The sequence below is a fragment of the Sinocyclocheilus grahami genome, unplaced genomic scaffold, assembly GCF_001515645.1.
Source record: "Sinocyclocheilus grahami isolate Dianchi unplaced genomic scaffold, SAMN03320097.WGS_v1.1 scaffold1375.1, whole genome shotgun sequence".
Lineage (NCBI taxonomy): Eukaryota > Metazoa > Chordata > Actinopteri > Cypriniformes > Cyprinidae > Sinocyclocheilus > Sinocyclocheilus grahami.
In genome coordinates, this window is record NW_015506554.1 from 161,830 (window position 1) to 184,609 (window position 22,780).

Sequence of the window (22,780 nt, forward strand, 5' to 3'; positions counted from 1 at the left end):
TATTTAAAGTAGCCTGATTTTTATCTAAAAATGTAGGAAGGTATTCTCCATCTTTTCCTTGACCTTACAAAGGCTCATTCAGCTTTTCACCTTTAGATGTGAACTAGCTTATTTTGTAAATCTGCCATAGTTTGTCCATATTTTAAAAACTGCATAACTTCAAATCATTTTTTTAATTATTTGGATTGTCTCCAAATATCTGTCATCTCATGTAAGTATACAATTATACCAAAAGACAGTAATTTTATTTACAATACAGAAGCATCATCTGTTGACGTGAACATAGTTGGTAGTCTGGAATTTAGTTCATACAGGCTGCAAATTTCGGCCACAAACAGGAACTTTGTTTGTAGAGAGGGTTTTTGTCCATAGATTTTTCATCTTATAGCAGACACATGCAAATGAATCTTAACACCGTTAATGTAGTAATGTAAGCATAAGCACCCAGGTAGTATGCAGCTTTTCTAGCTGCACAGGCTTCTTCCACCTTAGGCCACAATTTCTTGTCTTTCTCTCTCTTGTGGAGTAAGGATTTCTATAAACCACATCCCATTTTCCAAACTGCATCCCTGACTATGCTTGAGACTAATTGTACTATGATGGCACACAAGGTAGATTTGAAACAACATCACACTTTATTAATTTAGTATATAATCATTTATAAGTAATTGTTAATGAGGGATGGAAGTGAAAAATGCCTTATATGTTTTCTTTTACAGATAAAATGGGCCAAAATGAGATTTAACACGCTGAAAATAAACAAAATTAACAGTAGTTATTAATGTGGCATGGAATTGTGGTTTGATCAGAATATCAACTTGCTGAATAATTATGCATGCACTGTACTGTACAGCAACTAGTTGAAAATAAATAATAATATTTCCTGCAGCGAATCTGCAAGAAATTGTCTAACCACGCTGCTATGTTTTGGGAGGAACAGCAATGTCTTGAAAAAGGCGGTTGCTAACAAGGGGCTAAATGAGACTACAGAGGTCGTCGCCAGGGCCATTAAACATCATCACACACAGAACAGGAATCTCATCTACTCAGTTCTTTTACAGCCTCGCTGAATTTATAATCACTCTTGGATACTAATCAAAGCCACTGGAAGGCAAGCCTGCAACCTTTAGCCAAAAAAGCATAACGGCTAATGCTGCAGCAGGGTTGCCACCTGCCAGGTTTTCACAAGAAAACCCACCCAATTGCTACTCAAAACTAGCCCAATCGTGTTTCAAGGGGGTCCACAGTTAAAAATCATGTTCCGGGGGGTAAAATACAAGTTTTTTGGCGGGGTTGCCCTGCTAAAATTCGCATTCCAGGGGATAAATATCATGTTATTTACACTGGTTGGGAAAACCGCGGACTTGGGCTACATTAACACTGTTGCTGTGGGTTGAAGCGACTCCGATAACATGATATTTAGCCCATGGAGTGCAGGGGATGCCTGCCAAAAACGTGTATTTAACTATTTAACGGGGAGCCTGATGCTTTAATGAGGGAAAGAACTACAATCCCATGAACCATTGCAAATGACAAATTAAAAATTATCCATTTAAAGTTGTTGATTGTAGAAACAATATCCCAGCAGGCACCTTGATATCAGTTTGAAGTCAAATATTAGTCAAGACTTGATCAAGATGCTGTAACATTATTTTAGATGCCGATTTCTTTCAGTGGTAATTGAGTGAAAATAGGAAGTTAATCCAACACTTTTAAGTTCATTAAAAATCTCCTATGGAGAAAAGAAACTGCTTTTTTACTTTGAGAAACGGACTGTTCCACTCTATAGTGCTGTTGCTGGCTCTGTGTCCACCAGAGAGCTAAATTCTCATCAGTAATTTGATTCTTACTAGTACTCCTATTACATTTGAATTAGAGAGCTCTCCAGTTTATTTCTTACTATTAAGAATTCAAATTACAGCACTTTACATTTATATTCTTAGTAGTAAAAACTCATTCATTAGATGAAAAACTATGTATGCCATTACATCCATTTCCAAATCCTGCCTGGCCCGTGGTGCTACATTTCAAAATAAAAGCCCTATTAATTGCATTCACATTGTGTAAGAATGACCAAAGGACTGAGATGACAACTCAGTGTAGTGATGAAATATTTTTCATTAACAAAACATCTAATTCACATCTTTATTCACTTGGAAATGCCTAAGAGCAAAGTGTTTCCCCTAAGAAAGTTGCCAGGTCAACATGTCTGCCAGTAAACACTTGTTCCTCATCCAGACAAATAAGAATAATACATGTTGGTATGCCATGATCTCCATCAGACTGAAATGCATATTGAAAGATAATAAGAATAAGAATAAAAATACTTAAAATACAAAAAAAATCAAAGTATACAAATACAGAATACATCTCTCTATATTAGCAGAATTTTTTGAATGCTTGCGTGTGCTTTTAGATTCCCATATCTACTCCAGTCTCAATTGATGTAAAAGACTGTTCGTTTCCTCAGGAATCTAATTTCGACTTAAGTACCCTAAATCATCATCATCATCTTCCTCTAAAACTTTCATCTGAATGGACTTTTGAGAGTTTTGGGACTGTGGATCAGAAATCCAGGTGGATGTAGCACAAGTCTGTAACAGGTGCTGAGGACATGATTCCTGCACATCTTCCGTAGTGCAGGTTTTATCAGGTTCAGCTTTATCAGAAACTCCTCTTAACATCACAGAAAACAGGTTTACATCTGCACTGCTCTCTCTGTCTTCATTCTCCACGTGTGTGGGAAAAACAGAACTTAAATTCTGAAGTGTGCTTGCTCCTTTAGGGAGCCTAGGAGAGGCTGTTGGTTCAGTATGGATATGGCTGCCTCCAAACACAATCAGACTACCACTCTGAGCATCTGTGGAAGACGTAAGGCTTGTATCTGGAGTTTGATTCATAAGCAAAACAGAGCTAGAGGACATTGGAAAAACAGAGAGTGGGGAACCTCCAGTGTCCAGATAGCGTGCCGCTAGTCTCTCATATTTCAAAACCTCCTCTGCCTCTTCTTCCATGTCATTTTCCTCTCTGTTTGTCTTTATCTTTTCGATGGAGTTTCTCTCCTCACAGAGATTGTTAATGTATTCACCAGCAGTGACAAGAAGAACTTTATTCCCACTCTGAAATGAACTCTGGAAAAGAACACGCATTTTATTAGTGATTATGTCATAAATTACAGAAATTGAGGTGATAGGACAAAATAGCAGAGCAGTGATGCTTTGTGCACTGTAAAAAAAAAAAATTATATTTATTTATTAGGGCTGAGCGATTTTTCCGATTAATTCAAATGTAATGTTTTGTACATTTGATTTTGAATAGAAATATTACCAAATGTTAAAATTAGACACTTTGACAATATGCCAATGATAACAATAAAGAGAAAACGAGTCCAACCCCATGTCGGCGCATGTGATTAACCGCTCGCGTGACACGCTCATATCACACAGAATGCGCTTTTGTGTTAAAGGGGTCATATGATGCGATTTCAAGTTTTCCTTTCTCTTTGGAGTGTTACAAGCTGATTGTGCATAGATAAGAGCCCTGAAGTTTATTTTGAAAGATGAAGCTCGAGATTATGGTAAGGGTACATTTCCGACGAGTGCTTGCGGTGTTCGGCCAATCACAATGCACTGGGTCAGCTGGCCAATCAGAGCAGACTGCGCTTGTTGGAAGGAGGGACTTTGTAGAAAACTAAGCGTTTGAGAGAGGCGGGGCATAGAGGACCTACAATAATGTACAGTATTTGAAAAATAATGTGTTTTTTGAACATTAAAGTATGTCAACATATTCTGTTACACCAAATACACAAAATAATCATCTTTAAAAAAGCATCATATGACCCCTTTAACAAAGACGCGACGCAGCCAGGCAGTCGAACAGGAAAAACATGCAAGAAGATGGGGTTTGAAGAACTTCTTTTAACTTGAGCGCCGCGTTTTTATAAAGCCGTTTCATGCATGAGACGCTGCAAGAGGCGCGAGCGCAGCAGTCAAACGCGTTCATGTTTACATAGAAAAAACAATGGAAAAGCAGCGCAAGCCAATAAAAAAACCTGTTTAGAACTATTACTGTATGTCTGATATTTCATGTGTGCATTATGGTGACAGGCTGAAAGCTGCTGTTCATTGTTTTTACAGAACATTTATAGTTATAGTTAATAGTCTACTGGTGTTATACCTTCAGTCATTTTGAATTTGAATTACCTTGACTTTTGAGATTTTTTAAAGCATTTTCCTTGTATTATTTCTGAACATATAATATGTATAAGACAAGTTTGTACAAGATGTAGTTGTAGTTAATGCATTTTTTCTGCAAAAATATTTAACAAGTGATTTGTTTAACATGTTGACAACTCCATGTGTGGTGCACTTGGAAAATAATTTTCATTAACTACAGGGATAATAAAGAAGTAGTTACTTGAATCATGTTGTTGTTACATTTTCCAAGTTGACTAGTTAAAAATCGAGAATCGGTCAAACGTTCTGAAAAAAATCGAGATTTACATTTTTTGCCAAATCACCCAGCCCTAATATATATATTATTCTTAAAAGGATTTGGATGTATGCTTTATGCAATGTCATGCAATAAAGTACTTTGAGAAAACTTGCTGGTTGAACCAGTTGTAAGTCAATTATTTAAAATAAATTAAAATGCACAGTATTAAAAAAATAATAAAAATAACCCCAAAATTAAAAACTTTACTCGCTTTCAGGCTACCCAAGATGAGTTTGTTTCTTCATCCGAACAGATCTGAGAAATGTAGCATTGCATCAGTGTCTCAGCAATGGATGCTCTGCAGTGAATGGGTGCTGTCAGAATGAGGGTCCAAACAGCTGATAAAAACATCGCAATAATCCACACCACTCCAGTCCATCAATTAACATCTAATTAAGTGAAAAGCTGCGTGTTTGTAATAAACAAATCCATCATTACAATGTTTTTAACTCAAACCATTGCTTCCGGCTGAAATTCTCCGGTGGTATCGTCTGAATTAGTAGAGAAATATGCACAGATTAAGAAATGTCTAAAATAGCTCAAAACAATGTTGGTGGATTTTGATGTGACATGACAAAATGGAGGAAGCCTTATATAAAGGAATAGCACTGGAGTTATGATGGATTATGGAAGTTAAAATTATGGAATTGTTTCTTACAAACACAGCTTTTCACTTCACAAGATGTTAATTAATGAGCTGAAGTCAAGTTAAATAACTGTGATTATTGTGATGTATTTATAAGCGGTTTGAACTCTCATTCTGACAGCACCCATTCACTGCAGAGCAGGGGTGCCCAATCCTGTTTCTGGAGGGCCAACGTCCTGCAGAGTTCAGCTCCAACCAGCTCCACCACAGTTGCCTGGAAGTTCTAGTGAGTCTGAGGACCTTGATTAGCTGATTCAGGTGACACTTCTGGGCCCTCCAGGAGCAGGTTTGGACACCCCTGATGCAGAGTATCCAATGGTGAGCAAGTGGTGGAAATTTCTCCAGATATGTTCTCATCTAACATTTTGAATGGCCTGAGGGTGAGTACATTTTCAGAACTTTTAGGTGATCTATTCCTTTAGAACCTTTCTGAAAACAGTCATTTTTGTGAAGCTAAAGCTAATTTTAATATACCTCTGTTTAGGTACTTTAGTCACAAACTAAGTCTCTTGCATCTCTTCTTGAAATGAAAAATGTCTGCCATGACCTTCTGAGTTACAAAAGACTAGACTTACCAGAACTGAAGGAAGATCTCTTTTTACACAGAAACAGTGAGAAACAAATCTTGGTGTGCACATCACTAACAGCAACATCAGCAGACACAGGATAACCGAGATAATGGCATCTAAAACAAATATACAACACTGGATTTTAGCATACTTTGGGGCAAATTCACAAAACGTTTACATGTTCAGTATTTCAGCTGTGTCTATAGTTTAACCAGTTTTCTAGCTAAGGGCGTTTTCACACTTGATGCCATCGCTTGGTCCAAACTAGAGTTCAGTTCAATGCAATGCTTGGCTTTTTAGAGCTGCTTTACAGCAGAATTTAATTTTGTTTGCATCCTTGAAACATTATTTTGCTGTTTAACACTGTAAAGCTGTTTTACACAATCTCAATTGCAATATAAATAAAGGTGACTTGACTTGATGATTTGCGATACGATACTATATGAATTAAAGTGCTTTCACATTAGCACTTTTGGTGCGCACCTCGATCTGGTTAGCAGTCTCTTGCAATACGTCAAATACAAGAACAATCAGAGCTACTGAAATTGAAACTGTTGTCAAGGACATGATTAGTTGATGCATTATACTTAGCCACTACATTTTTTTAATCTACAGCATCAACGTAATACTGTTGGAGTCTATTGCATTTTGTAGAAAAATACGGTACCTGAAACATTTGCTCTTTCGGGAGTGGAGGCACATACTGCTGGTCTATTGGGTGGGCTGTGATTAATGATACTGACATTCACACAGTATCTTCGGCCAGGGGCCAGGTCCTTTAGGGTCACATTCTTTAACCCTTCAGTATCCACATGAAACTATAAGTGAACACAAAGAGCAGCAAATACAACATTTGCAGTTGTTGAAAAGTTTACTTTCATTACACTACTGTAAAGGGCAGCGATTAACCGGATGGGTACCTAGGGAGATGTGGCCGTTGACTAATGCCACAGCCGCAATCATTTCTTGTACAATTTTATTTTCAAATGAACTGGCATCATGATTGTTTTATGGTCTGAAAGTATGTCTTCTTTCAGACCATATTCCATAGTGAAAAACAAATGATTAAGGCTGTGATGATTAAAGGTTAAATTTACAATATTAAATTCACAATTCTGTACGTGTTGTCACGGTACCAAAATTTCATTATAGTATTGGTAGTCATGCATGTACATATTTAAGAAAAATGTTATGTTTACATACTAAATATATTTATACATCATATACATGTAAATATTTTCAAAATATATACTCTATGTAGGGCTGATAACAGACCTCATAGTACAAATGTTTCAGCCGTTGCTGAACAGTATGGGATACAGCGACCGTGTAATGAGGGAAGATCAGATATTTCTGTTTATTTTGCTCAAATACTGTAGCACAATTGGCCAGCTGCAGAGAGAAACTAGTAGCCAAGTGACCAATCCTGAGAGGCAACTTCACTGCATTCTAGCAGCACGGTTTCAACAGCAGTTAGAACCGTTTGTAATCATTCTGTGCTGAAACAAGCTCAAGAATAACTGGAACTGTTCCTTACCATTCTTTTCTGGAACAGTTCCTTATCATTCTCTTATTATCTGTTCAATTTACCCAAATTAAACCATGACCAGTTTGTTCTCTCACCTCTGCTCTATCTTCACTGCTGACCATCAATCTATAGTAAAACTTGAATGAATTGTAGACCCTGTAGAGATTCTCAGCAGGTGCTCTGAGACTTATACAGAGCGACTGATTACATGTAGTTACTGTCAGCAGCGGAGGCTCAAAGGTCGCTGTAAGAGAAAAAAAGAAAAAAACATGCTGAAAGAGACATTCTACACAAGTACCACGTGATTATATACATACAGTGGTGTGAAAAAGTTTTATTTTATTTATTTTATTTTTTTTGCATTTGTCACACTTGAATGATTCAGATCATCAAACACATTTTAATATTACACAAAGATAACCTGAGTAAATACGAAATGCAGTTTTGAAATAATGATTTCATTTATTAAGGGAAAAAAGCTGTCCAAACCTGCCTGGCCCTATGTGAAAACGTAATTGCCCCCTACATCTAATAACTGGTTTTGCCACCCTTTGCAGCAACAACTGCAATCAAGCATTTGCGATAAGTCTTTCACATCGCTGTGGAGGAATTTTGTCTCACTCTTCTTTGCAGAATTAGCAACATTGGAGGGTATTCAAGTATGAATGGACTGTTTAAGGTCATGCCACAGCATCTCAATCGGATTCAAGTCCGGACTTTGACTTGGCTGCTCCAAAACCTTAACTTTGTTTTTCTTGAGCCTTTCAGAGCTGGACTTGCTGGTGTTTTTGGGATCATTGTGCTGCTGCATAACCTAAGTGCGGTTGAGCTTGAGGTCACAAACGGCTGGAGGTTCTCCTTCAGGATTTTCTGATAGAGCGCAGAATTCATGCTTCCATCCACCACCATGTTTGACTGTTGGGGTGATGTTCTTTTTATGAAATGCTGTGTTGGTTAGTGAAATTTAACTCGGCTTTCTAAAATAATGTGGTTAATCACAGTTCTTTAGTGATTTAACAGGAGGGGGCAGTTAATTTTTCACGTAGGGCCAGGTAAGTTTGGACAATTTTTTCCCTTAATAAATGAAATCATCATTTAAAAACTGCATTTTGTATTTACTTGCATTATCTTTGTGTAATATTAAAATGTGTTTGATGATCTGAATCTTTTAAGTGACAAAAATGCAAAAAATTAAAATAAAAAAACAGGAAGGGGGCAAAAACCTTTTCACTGTTTATAATGTGATATTGTCTATCAAATTACTTTGACATCGCTAGCTTTATAATCTAAACCACTAGAACAGCGCATTAGCATTTCGCTAGCCTGTTAAATTGTCATTTGTGCTTGACCATCTCTTTTCTCTCTCGTGCTCCATCTTTTACAAGTTGGAATCAATCACGGTAAGTCATAGTCAAGTCAAGTCACCTTTATCTATATAGTGCTTTTAACAATACGGATTGTGTCAAAGCAGCTTTACAGTAATAATAAGAAAGTAGTGTGTCAATGATGCAAAAGGACAATAGTAAACTCTCAATTTTCTAATTATCATTGAATTCAGTGATGTCATCATCCAGCTCAGTTCAGTTTAAATAATATTATTTGCAATCAAGTTGACAATATCGCTGGATATTAAGTATCCCCATCTAAGCAAGCCGGAGGTTTATAGCTGCAACTTCTTTTGTTGTCACTTGCACTGCTTGCCACATGTTTAGTGTAGCCTTCTCTGTCAGCGGCGAGGGATGTGATAAATGCAGGGGGACAGTCAGGCTAACAGAGAAGATTTCAGAACTAGAGACACATATCCAAACTTTGCAAGTCTTAGCAAGTCCCGCACAACTGAACCGTTCCAGTTGCAGAGCCCCACCGCAGGGCGACTGTATAGTGCTCTAGTTATTGGCAATTCTATTGTACATAACGTGAAAATAGAGACACCAGCCACCATAGACCAATGTTTACCGGGAGCCAGAGCACCTGACATCTTGGCAAATTTAAAAGTGCTGGCTAATGCTAAACGTAAATTCAGTAAGATTGCTATTCACGCCGGCGCTAATGATGTTTGACTTCGCCAGTCGGAGATCACTAAAAATAACATTAAAGAGGTGTGTGAACTTGCAAGTAGGATGTCAGACACTGTAATATGCTCCGGTCCCCTCCCTGCTTACCGTGGTGACGAGATACATAGCAGACTGTCATCACTCAATGGCTGGATGTCTAAGTGGTGCCCGCAGAATTACATAGGTTTCATAGACAATTGGACAAGGTTTAGAGTTTTTTTTGAAACCATGAGAACCAGACAAGTCTTCTGCACAGACCCTATGGCCAGCTTCGATTCCCCCCACCAAACGCTGGCTGATATATCCTGATTTTCAAAGGAGAAGAAACTGGATGAACTGTTCTGAAATATATCAGTCCATAATCTTGTGTTACAGCCTGGAATTAAACCAAATCACGTTGGTTTGTCTGGCCAAAGGAGAACCGGCCCCCCCAACTGAGCCTGGTTTCTCATAAGGTATCCCCCCCCCCCCATCATTTCTTTCACTAGTGGAACTTGGGTTTCTTGCCAATGACGCCGTTTGGCTTGCTTAGTTGGGGACACTTGATGTTTGGCAATATTATTGACTTGACTACACAGACACTATTGGATGAGAACTGAACCAAGCTGAGCAGGGGTGCATTTCACTAAAGCACCTATAGTCGCTAGTTCCGTCATTACCAATAGAGTTCAATGGAACTTGCGACAATAGTAAGATAACATTGCTTTTGGGAAACGCACCCCAGTTATTGAGTCAAACTGAATCAACAATGAACTGATTTCAACTGAATAATGACTATTGTTTACTATTGTCTATCAAAGCTATTGGCTTTGAAACAAACTGTATTGTATAAAGAGCTACATATGTGACCCTGGACCACAAACCCAGTCATAAGGGTAAATTTCTCGAAATTGAGATTTATACATCATCAGAAAGCTGAATAAATAAGCTTTCCATTTACAGTGGGTACGGAAAGTATTCAGACCCCCTTAAATTTTTCACTCTTTTTTTATATTGCAGCCATTTGCTAAAATCATTTAAGTTAATTTTTTTTTCTCAATGTACACACAGCACCCCATATTGACAGAAAAACACAGAATTGTTGACATTTTTGCAGATTTATTAAAAAAGAAAATGTCACATGAAGTATTCAGACCCTTTGCTGTGACACTCATATATTTAACTCAGGTGCTGTCCATTTCTTCTGATCATCCTTGAGATGGTTCTACACCTTCATTTGAGTCCAGCTGTGTTTGATTATACTGATTGGACTTGATTAGCAAAGCCACACACCTGTCTATATAAGACCTTACAGCTCACAGTGCATGCCAGAGCAAATGAGAATCATGAGGTCAAAAGGAACTGCCTGAAGAGCTCAGAAACAAAAATGTAAGGGGGTCTGAATACTTTCCGTACCCACTGTATGTATGGTTTGTTAAGTTAGGACAATATTTGGCTGAGATACAACTATTTGATAATCTGGAATCTGAGGGTGCAAAAAAATCTAAATACTGAGAAAATCACCTTTAAAGTTGTCCAAATGAAGTTCTTAGCAATGCATATTACTAATCAAAAATTAAGTTTTGATATATTTACGGTAGGAAATTTACAAAGTATCTTCATGGAACAACATAATCTTTACTTAATATCCTAATGATTTTTGACATAAAAGAAAAATCGATAATTTTGACCCATACAATGACTTGAGACTGGTTTTGTGCTCCAGGGTCACATATATAAAGGTGCCTTGACTAGACTTGATGTATAAGACCTGTATAATTAACCCCCCCTAACAAGTATTACAGAAGCTTTACATTAATCCAAGATCGTATCCATGGGGCATGTTTTGTGGTTTATGTAGGCCTATAAATAAAAATAGTCCAAATAAAAATCACAGGAAACTGTCTCTCTCTTACTGTTATAAATGGGTTTGAATGGGTTGCAGAAGGAAGATGGTGAGGTAAGGTTGCCCAGAGCAGCAGACACACTGACGTAATAGGTGTCCTCCAGATCAGAAAAGGCTTCTGTGAGATTACACTGCAGAGGGAAGGTCACCTTTTCACACTCCTTCACCACCACTTCGCCCCGACTGTCAACACAGAACAGAATCAGAATCAGAATTAGCATCCATTCAAATTGAACTGAACTTGTATTTCCAATGTGCTCGAATTAGTTTTTATATGTATTTTTACATAAAGTGTGGAACTAACACACATTTACTTACATCTGCATAGACACTGAAACGTACAATAGTGACATCTAAACATAATATTTACATATCGATAGCATCTAAAATGTAAATTAATTTCATATGAGCAACTTTACAGAATAGGCTACATGAATACTGAAATTGTTTCATCATTTTGATTATAATGCATTCAGTTGTCGTATAAATTGTTTTCTATTTAATTTTTTTAAACGTAGTTTACTTAATATGAAATGATAACATTTCATTCTATTCTGTGTGGCTTCTGTATGCTTCCAACTCCTTGCAAACTCCCAACTCCTAGCGTTTCTGTAATCGTTTAACCATTACTTATAATGTAGTTTTTATTTTGTTTGCTGTGGGACACACAAGGCATGCTGTAACTGACAACAGAACCATAAAATACACAACATAAAAATCACAAAAGTAATCGGTTTTGTGCGCTGTAATCCAAATATTTAGAATCCAAACGATTGCGAGGAACAGACCCAAAATCCGTGCTCATTACAAATTCATTAAATGCCAAATCAAGAAGCTTTATGAAAGGTTTTACAGCAACGATATCAAAACGCTCACTGGCTCTCGCCTGCTTCGTCACAGACTGTGATGTGCGTTTAAATCAAGTGTGCCTCACACGTCCTGAAAAGTGAAGCCAAAACTATTTTGCTGCAGTATAGGTCATAAACTCCGCCCTCTCTATGTAAGTGATGGACCTGAGCTAAAGTAAACAATCAAATTACACTTCAAATCAATTTCAGTCACTTTAGGTAATTCACACTGATGTATGCTCAAGTATATTTCAAGTGATTAAGAACTTAAATGTTGCTGTTACTCACACAAAACTAATATATCCTACCAGAAAGTACTGCGACCACAACACATTGTCGCTTGGACTACTTTCGGTGTAGCTCTTCTGACATTGTCGCAATACATAAATAATTGTAATTTCATATGTCTGTCATGTTTAACTTTATACTGTACATATTTCTGAAAAATGCTTTTGGTTAGGTTTAAAGGTAGAAATAGGAATAGCCTCTCAACATATCTTTATAATGCTGTATTGTTTCTAAAATCCTGCATATTTCCCTCTATTCCGTTATATACTCACCTTTATTTATTTATATTTATTTATATAGCACTTTTAACAATACAGATTGTGTCAAAGCAACTTTACAGTATCAAATAGGAAAAAATAGTGTCCATGCAAAAGTGGAATGGAATATATAAAAAATTATATATATTATACATTCCAATTAGTAACCAAATTACTTATTTCTGCGTTCTATTTTGCCATGTGTGAAAACAGTACATCACATACTTGAGTGCATGCACGCTGACTGTATAGTGGACACCATCAGGTGAGCCTGGCCCCATTTTCCAGGACAACAAATGGACTAAATATTGTGAAGACAGGACCAGATGTACAGGGGCAGGTAAGTCCATGCACAGTCCTAAAGAGGGAAAAATCAATACATTTAGATAAACTTGTGAAATACAGTAACATTTTAATTCATTTTTTAGAGCAGTCTAATACCATCCAAATGTTTTTCACCTTTTTTGCAACACAGAGCTCTATGAACCAATGCATGTAAAATGTAATTGGACAAATAAATATAATCATAAATACAATTTTAATTTTTAATATTTTGTTGAAAAAAAAAAAATATATATATACACACTACCGTTCAAAAGTTTGGGATCAGTACGATTTTTTATGTTTTTTACAGAAGTTTCCAGCACTGATAATAAATCAGCATATTAGAATGATTTCTGAGGATCATGTGACACTTTAGACTGGTGTAATGATGATGAAAATACAGAATTTGATCACAGGAATAAATTACAGTTTAAAGTATAATAAAATGGAAAGCCAATATTAGAAATTGAAATAATATCTCACAATATTACAGTGTTTCTGTATTTTTAATCAAATAGATACAGCCTTGATGAGCACAAGAGACTCCGTTAAAAAATATTTAAAATCTTACTGATCCCACACTTTTGAACGGTAGTGTGTGTGTATATATATATATATATACACACACACACACACACAAACACAGTTGGTATAAAGAACTCCTTTAAAATAATCACATTTTGTTGAAAATCTGTGAAATAACTGCAAATTAACTGAACTTAAGCAGTTCTGCAAAGAAGAGTTAGCAAATATTGCAAAGTCTAGATGTGCAAAGTTAGTGGAGACATATCCCAACAAACTAAAGGCTGTAATTAAAGCAAAAGGTGGTTCAACAAAATACTGACACAAGGGGGTTATCCTTTTTCCAACTTAGTGATTCAGCTTTGGTTTTTTCTGACATGTTGGTGTTATATCTTACAATTGGATGTTATATGTTGCACCGGATAAAACAAAAACTGTGTCCATCTTCCAACTGTGTTCATATATATATATATATATATATATATATATATATATATATATATATATATATAAATTTGCACTGAATCAAAATCAAGAAGAATAGCTTAATTTATTTCACCACTTAGTATTACCAAAATTTTGGAACATTTCAAGATTTAAGAGATCAAATCAAATAATGTTGGTTGTATTAAATAAATTGTTTATTTGTATAAAAAAAATACAAATCTTGATTTTCGAGATTTAAAAAATAGATAATTTTCAAACAAAATAGCACACGTATTCAGAGAATAATAAAAATTCAGCTAGGAAAGCTTTGTTTTGTGAGTCTGTTGATTTGCCATGGAACCCCCCTTTTACTTTTTACATGGTGTGGTCCATGTCACAATAAACTATAGCCCAAATGAGAATTTTTGGAATCTAACAACACTAATCAACAAGTTTTAAACAGAAGAGCAAATATAAATGTAATAGCATACTTACCCAGGTGAAACAAAGCAATGGTTGTTAGTATCCTTGCTATTACATACATTTTGCAACGCTTACGTGATATTGATCAATCAGTTGTTTCTCATCTGTTCTCCCAGAGACATCCCGTGATTTATTTTTCACAGGTTCTATTCCCCTTTCTCACATAATACTTTTTAAATACTGCCCCATTATACACTTTCTTTTGAAATTGCAAAAATAATCCATAGTGCATTCACACACTTTCATTTTCTTTGTTCTTCTGCTATTTCCGTTTCTGTCTTCCTGTTGTTTCGCGTCTGAGCAGAGATGGTCTAAATGTGGGGAGATATCAACCTCCGCGGCTCTACCATGGGAGAAATCATTCACGTGTGCCTTGATAACCAATCACATTAATTACAGCCTTAACGTCATTGAAGCAAAAGTCAATCACTTTTTGCGCATACCATAGAAATTAATTAACCCAGTGCCGTAACTTCTGATATAAAACAGCATTTCCTCGGTGTAAATATACGCTCTAAATGATAGAGCAGTCCAACACGAATGTTTATAGGCAAGTACGGTTAAGTTGATGATTTGCATATAGGCTGTTGATTCATTAAATTAAATAAGATGGGTTTTTTCCCCACGAAAGCAGTTTATTTATTCAGCGTGCTGAAGCCGTTCCTCCACTGACATCCTTTTAAAAAGCATCTCTGGTCTCCTCCGCGACGCGCTGCATAGCCTTGCTTTAAAACAGCTTTTGTCTGACGACATCAACAGGGCGTGGTTTGTTCGCAAGATCAGTGAGCATGCGCGGTTTACACGCGCCCTGTCAGCCATAAAATAATATCATAAAATAAAACAACATGAAATAATAAATGTAAAATGTTATATTAAACATTAGAATTACAACCAACAAATTGTATCTATTTAATGAGTACAAACAATGTTATCTAAACATATTTTTATTATTATTTCTTTGAAATGTAAGAATTTAATAAAAAAATTTAAGAAGGGAAAATTCTTTGTCTCAGAAAATGGAAAAAAGTAAGCTGTCACTCTTGATTTTTGGATATGACATTTGTCCAACAGAACAGAATCAGTATTAGATCATAAAACAGCATAATGTCTTAGTTTCTATCAATTTAATTATTAAAATGGGTAAAAATAAGTTGTGAAATCTAATTTAAAAATGTGTTTGAATACCTATATGACAAACTGACTCCACACTGGATTCACCACAGGCTCTGCATCTGAGCCACAGAATGGATCAGAGTACACTTACACAGTGTGACGGATCCAGAACACATAGGATCATGGATTTGGACCAGATTTGGCTCAGACCCGTATCTGCTAATGAAGCAGCTCCGACCCATTTTGTTATTAGCAGGCACATGCACAAACCCAAAGATGTGCTCAAGAACCTGCCCTTTTGGTCCCTGCCCCTTTTTGCCAGACTTCTTTTTTTATTTTATAATTTTGTTTTCTTTTAAATATGATTCATGGCATCAGTTCTTAGCCAACCATGTGCCTAACAACTGCCCCTGCAGTGTATCATGTTAAGTGTAACTAAAACACAAAATTAATGCTTTTGGCTACTGACGATATATTGAGGTCTTATGATGTGAATCGATTAGTCTGCGAAAAAAAAAATAATAATATTATTTATAACATTATTACCTGTATTGCAAAGCCTCAGGCAAAGGGTCCAGAATGATGTCTGGTTCACAAACACTATTGATTACCGCTTACTCCATAAAAAACTTTCAAATCTTGTTACCCACTTCCCCTTATCCCAGCTCCAATGGAACTGCTGCGTGGAGCCACCATCTTCAGCAAGTTTGTCCTGCGCAGCACATTCAATCTAATCCAGATGCAGAGTGGGGACGAATGGAAGAACACCTTTGTGACCCCTACAGGCCACTATGAATATCGGGTAATGCCACAAAGTAAGTTTGCCTTTAAAAGTGGTGGTTGGGCTCCGGCTCTAGCACCGATGGAAAAGCGATAACGGTGCGTTCAAGTCATGACAGATAGATCGTATTTACGAGTTGAAAGCACATGAACGGCATCACAAAGTCATTATTACGAGTGGGAAACTTGATTTTCTTTAAGCCCCGAGTTTCTGAGTTGGGGGCGTGTCAGTGAGAAAACGTGTCTGATGCAATGGACGCCGCCAAAGACTATAGATATGCAGTGACTGTATTGATGGTAAATTTGTTGAAATGAAAAAAAAAGATTACTTTTTTGTAATGTACAATAAAACTTTGTTACATATACAAAATATTATAGTATTGTATAATTATCATAAAATATATAATGATTCAGTTTACATTACCATAAATTGAATAAAAACAGAAAAAAGCAAAAACACAATGTACATTCTTTATTCATCATTTTGTAGATGTAGAGTTAAAAAAATAGTTGAATTTTATGTTGAAAAGTTAAATCGCCATCATTGATTTGAACGCACCTGACATCATAATTACTCAACTGGTAAGTACAAATGTCCCAGGAGGACTTGAACGCAGCAAGTGACCAGAGTATTAATCACATGCACCTGCAATTCAGGTCTCATCATGAGCATAATAAAGTGCATAAACCTTCAGTAGTTGTCTGGAATGTCAAGAGAACACACACTTACCTAGAGACTTACCTGGAAGTTACCTAAACCTACTGCAGCAATGCTGTCTCTCTGTCTTCTAGTAATCCAAGTCTTCTTCAACACATTTTCTTGTAATAACGATATGCTTCTGTTGTAATAACGATATAATGTGTCGTTAAATTGGTATATTTTCTTATAATAATGACATATTATATCATAAAAACAATGTTTTCCCCGTGATAACGAGATATTACACTGTTAAAATAACATTTTGATGTGACATTATAAATAGGCCTTTATCACAGTCCATGTGTCATCACATTAATAAGTAGCACAATCGAATTTCCACCTACACTGAATTATACATTGACTTAGGAAAGAAAAGTAAACAAACTTGATTGAACTTGAGGAGGCTGGTGATGTCCTCCTCAGCGGAGCAGATGGTAAAGTCTGATCCACAGCTCAGAAGAAGTGTTCTTTGCCATCATGGTCATTTATTTGCGGTAAAAGAGCAAGCGCTGGTCTATCTGGTCTATCATAAAATATAGGAAAGTTGCTGACCGCTAAAATGAAACTTCTCCGCTTACCCAGATAGCAAGTGTGGGCTGAGTCTGGCTTACATTCGGAACTTCTGGCTTAATTCTGGTGCAGTTTTTTTCACAGTCTAGTATCAAACATCATTTGGCTGAGCTCTGGCTGGAGTTTGGTCTGCCAGAAAAAAAGAAAGTAATCGGCTGAGGGTTTTGATTAGCTGAATAGTAAATAAAATATCTCTGGCATGAATGTGCTTTACAGTAAAACAGCCTTGTGCAAGATGCGTCCTGTGTTACTATAGCTTTGGCATTTATACAACGCGTAATCAATATGTATACGATGCATTGTTTACATGTTAAAATTCACGTATATTTTGAACTGTCTGGCGTTCCATAATTATATTGTAACACCGGGCATCGTTTGTGCTGACGTGATCTTAGGCTGTTACTTGATATTAAACAAAGGGAAACAAAACAAAAGCCCCAAAACATATAGAGTCTGCTTCTACTATAGGCAATTATTATAATTTAGTTCGCTTACACACAAGTAACCAATTAGTTTTTCTTTTCAATGAACATCACATGACTTCCTGCCTGTGTCAAGTGAACTTGAGTCACGTGTTTTTCGAGAAGGGTGTTGCCTCCGCTATATCACCCAATTCGGTAGGTGGCGCTGTTACAAAAACTATAGGGTCCTGGAAATGCGGTCCTGAAACTGCAGCCTCCGGTTGTGCAGGCGTTTTTCAGTAATGACGTTAGGAAAGCAGATTTGGGAACTTCCTTAAACGTTTGAAAACGTTCACTTAACGTTAAATTTTGTGCGCTCTCGTTGACAAAAGGATAGGATATAACATCACGGATTTACAGGTACTGTGAAGAGCTTTTTAAAATGTGTTTTTAAGTGAGTGTTCAGAAACAGTTGGAACTTGATACATTTCACTTGTAATGTTTCAATCGTCGCACAAAGTAATTAATTTAGTTGTTTAATAAAAAAAAATCATTGATTTGCAAAGGCAACGTATTCCGGAGAAATTCAGGTCGTTTTAACCTTTTAACTGATATCTCTACCGTACGTTGAGCTTAATTTGATAGGAATAAATGTATCAAAAGTAAGAAATGAGAGAGCAATGTTTCCACAGCTGTACTGCCCCATCTCTGTGTCTGCTGTTGTCACGGGGGGTTGGGAATTTCCAGTTTTCAAGTGACAGCAGCAGTTTACAAACTTCAGTCAGTCACACAGAAGGGAGAACGGTGCTGGTCAGTCATCAGATAACAGCTGGTCAAACAAGCTATCAAGGAAGTAGGGGTGAAACCATGATGTTGTTGTAAATAGGGTAGAGGGTAAAAGAACATAAATATATAAAAACAAATATGAGAAATGCAAAAATGTTTATTTACCATAATTATCCAAAATCATGCGTTGACCGTACGGTTGATATGTCTGTAAAGGACATCATTTAACATATATTATATATTGCCATACGTCTATATTATAGAGACGCTTCAATATAATTTTTTATCTTTGTGGATCCTGAAGGTTATGAAATGTATCCAAGATACTAATAAAGTTAAAAGAATGTTTATTATTGGAAAATAACTAATAGAAATAGTTCTCTGAATTTAAATCAAGATTTACCATGGACTGACAGCTCAACCGTATGGTAGAGTTTTATATAAAACATACATTTTTAAAACGTGCTTGGGGCTATTTATTAGATGTCCACTAATAAGAATTTTAAGATAAATATTGTTTTCATTTGTTCCTTTTAGGGGTGAAAGTTAATACTTACTACTGTGTTTAACATTTTCTATTTAGTTGGCTTTTTTAAAGCAATATGGCATTACTGTGGTACAGTGATAGTACAAGTGTAGTATGGTTGTTTGATATAGCCTACTGTATGATGTAGATATACAATTATCATCATTTTACATGATGCACCAATATACTTAAAGGAATACCATGGAGCTACATGGTACATTTTCAAGAATTCATGTTAAGACATTCATTTTTTTAAGTAGCCTAGTGTTAAACTGTTTTTCATCTTCCTTGCATAGATCTTGTCAGTCACCATGGTGTAGGGGTGACTTAAGAATCAGGTGAATTTATCAAGATCCCATCCACTAAAGGTATTTATTAAACCTCTTTGAATGTAATGTGTACGTAAAAGACTTTACTTTTCTTCTAATGGGACACCTGTGATTTGTTAATGTGAGGTAGTTGATATATGACTAAAATTATGTCAAAACAGCAATCAAGATATTAACCGATACCCTTGAAAAAAGATTTTGATTTCACGATTCGATTCAATTCACGATTTATTAATTTTTTTTTACAAAATGAGATTTAAGATAAATTATAAATTAAATGTGTCCTTTTATTATTGCTTGGACAAAATGCTGCATGTTTCTTTGTGAAATTGAAATATAACACTATAATAATATAGTAATATAGCACTTGTATATTATTGCTCTTTTGTTGGTTTTGATTGCTTCTATTGTCCTCATTTGTAAGTCGCTTTGGATAAAAGCGTCTGCTAAATTACAAAATTTAAATATAATGTAAATGTAAATAACAAAACTAAATTGAAATTTTAAAACAAGCCCCAAATCAAATAAATAACACAAATAAAATAAATCTCTTCATATAAACAAAATAAGACTTTGTCTGTGCTCTTTCCATTTAAAATTAGAGGCAACCACTGCATTTTAATCATGATCCAAACAAAGATGCTGCATACATACAACATGAGCAGTTTTTAAACTAAATTAGATCGTATAAATTTGAAACAAAAACAGAATGGTTTGACTTCAGTTTTGTGAAACTATACATAAAAATTATCTGCATGAAACAGAAACAGCAGAGGAGCTGAATTAGACGCATATTCACTCTCTGCAGCAGGTGGCGCTTAAAGCTTTTCCTTGGTTTCCGCTGTAAACAAAGCAGTGCTGCACTTATGAACTTTAATATGCATTATACAGAAGCTAGGGCTGGACAATAATTCAATATCAATATGTATCGCGATATAATTTTTTTCAATAACGGTGATATGATTTTTAAACACATTTCAGATATTTCGATATACATTACCAGTTTCCCATACATTGATTTATTTGTGCAGTTTGACTTCGTTGAATAAACATGAGCACTGCACGTTTCAAAATCATAACACGGAACAGGTGTTTTATATGAATGTATCACTGAAGGGAACCGACTGTCTTCAGAAGATGGCATTTTCATTTTATCTGATAAAGTAGCATTCATGAGCGGAGCTGCTTTGATTATAGCCGTTACTGGAGAAACCGCTAGTTTTATCACTCTAAAAGCGCCTCCTGCTGGCAGAGAATGAGTTTGCATTTTAAATAAGCCATCTCCAGCAACATTTCCAGTTTTTGTCGTTCAATTTTTTTGTTTTCTGCAGCGACTCTGAGCACTTTTCATACCCTTTTTTCTAGCTGAAGCACATTTGTTTCAGTCTATAAGAATAATCAGCCTACACTACCAGTCAAAAGTTTTTGAACAGTAAGATTTCTAATAGTACAGCAAAAACAGTAAAATGTTGAAATATTTTTACTATTTAAAATTGCTTTCTATTTGAATAGATTTTAAAATGTAATTTATTCCTGTGATCATACATAGTTAAATTTTCAGCTTCATTACTCCAGTCTTCAGTGTTACATGATGCTTCAGAAATCATTCTAATATGCTGATTTGCTGATTATCAATATTTAAAACAGTTGAGTAAAAAAAATTTTCAGGATTCTTTGATGAATAGAAAGATCCAAAGATCAGCATTTATCTGAAATAAAAAGCTTTTGTAACATTATACACTATCCCATTCAGTATAATTTTTATAATTTTTTTTAACCGGGGTGCCTAAAATGTTCAAAAAAGCAGCTATTATATAATATCCATTTCTGATGTCGCCAATAAATAGAGATGCACTGAAATTCCGGCTGCCGAAAATTAGTTCACCGCTCAGGATTCACTTTCACATGGTGTGATGCTCTGCGTATTATCCTGCTCTATGCGTGTGCGCTCCGCTCAGTCGCTCACGACCCATGTGAGTGCTCCACTCATATACCGTTCATGGCCATCGGAACAGCAAAGTCCACTCAAAAATCGAGCTGACAGGAAACATCTATGTAGTACAGTATTGTTTCTGTTTGCAATAGCCCTACTGTGCTGTAACAAGGTGTGGTAAATGGGCAACTCTGGTAACACTGCCCTCTCATTCATTGATCTGCTAACCATTATGCTCACGTGTCCTCTGATAATAAGAGCTTTCTAGGATTAAACATTATTTGGATAATTGGTAAAAAAAAAAAAATCTCTTAATAGCCCTACTGTGTTAGACCTACCTGAAAAACTAAAAAGCAGTTTATTTCATTTGTTGGCCTATGGTCATTTTTTATTTGTACTATCATTAGTAATTTCTTTATTTGTTCTTATTTTATTATTAATAACTGCTTAGCCTCCTTGTCATTTTTTATTCAATTCAAAGTTTTAAATCAAGCTATCTCGTGCTACTGCAACAAAATTACCCCACTGTAAAAATAGAAAAAACACTGAGTGAGCAAAAGTTTTCAAAGTATCATATCGAAGTTAGAAATTCAAATATTGTGACAAAATTAATTTTGTAGGGTGCCACAAATTTGTTAAAATTTCCAAAGGGTGCCGCGACTAAAGAAAGGTTGGGAAACACTGGTCTAGAAAGTGTGCAAATAAAACTCCCTTTATAATCATTAAAAAGGAAAGGAAAGGACATGTGGCCGATTATGGTGTCCCATACTCAGAAATTGTGCTCTGTGTTTCACCCATCCAAGTGCACACACACAGCAGTGAGTAGTGAACACACACACATACACCATGAACATGCACCCGGAGCAGTGGGCAGCCATATTGCTGCGGCGCCCGGGGAGCAGTTGGGGGTTTGGTGCCTTGCTCAAGGGTCTCACCTCAGTTGTGGTTACTGAAGGTGGAGGAGAGCGTTGGTCATTCACTCCCCCCGCTGACAATCCCCGTTGGTACCAAGACTCGAACCCACGACCCATTAACCGATCGGTCTGCTCAGCGCTGCTTTAAGTTGAACACACCTAATGCCGTCTGCTGGACTAAGCGCGCTCATTCTTGTGTGTAGGCTACATATAATTTAATTTTCACCACCTGCAAACTCACAAGGAGCTCATAAAAGGCACTTTACCTCATCGTTGCTCCATGTTTGACCTCTGCTCATTTTGTTTTGGTTACACCGTGTCGTCAAATCATGTCGCATAGCGTCGCATCTTGTCATTACTTCCTGTTTTTGGTTCGTTTAGAAGTATTTGGTCCGTGTTGCATT

At 36.2% G+C, this 22,780-nt stretch overlaps 2 protein-coding genes across 3 annotated transcripts in view; one reads left to right on the forward strand and one right to left on the reverse strand.

Moving 5' to 3' along the window:
• Positions 1-825: 825 nt before the first annotated feature.
• crfb2 (cytokine receptor family member b2) lies at positions 826-16,044 on the reverse strand. Its single transcript, XM_016255878.1, has 7 exons — positions 15,984-16,044; positions 12,795-12,927; positions 11,187-11,359; positions 7,333-7,481; positions 6,377-6,527; positions 5,716-5,825; positions 826-3,131 (listed from the first exon to the last, which is right to left on the reverse strand). The coding sequence occupies exons 2-7, from the start codon at positions 12,917-12,919 to the stop codon at positions 2,475-2,477; spliced, it is 1,365 nt and encodes a 454-aa protein (XP_016111364.1). The 5' UTR covers positions 12,920-12,927; positions 15,984-16,044; the 3' UTR covers positions 826-2,474.
• Positions 16,045-18,178: 2,134 nt separating this feature from the next.
• The window catches only part of crfb1 (cytokine receptor family member b1), a 48,944-nt gene continuing 44,342 nt past the window's right edge, over positions 18,179-22,780 (forward strand). The window contains exons 1-2 of one of the 2 annotated variants that reach the window (XM_016255876.1): positions 18,179-18,308; positions 19,497-19,568. The gene's annotated coding sequence lies outside the window, so the exon portion shown is untranslated. The remainder of the gene's footprint in view (positions 18,309-19,496; positions 19,569-22,780) is intronic. The other variant, XM_016255877.1, reaches the window with a different exon arrangement.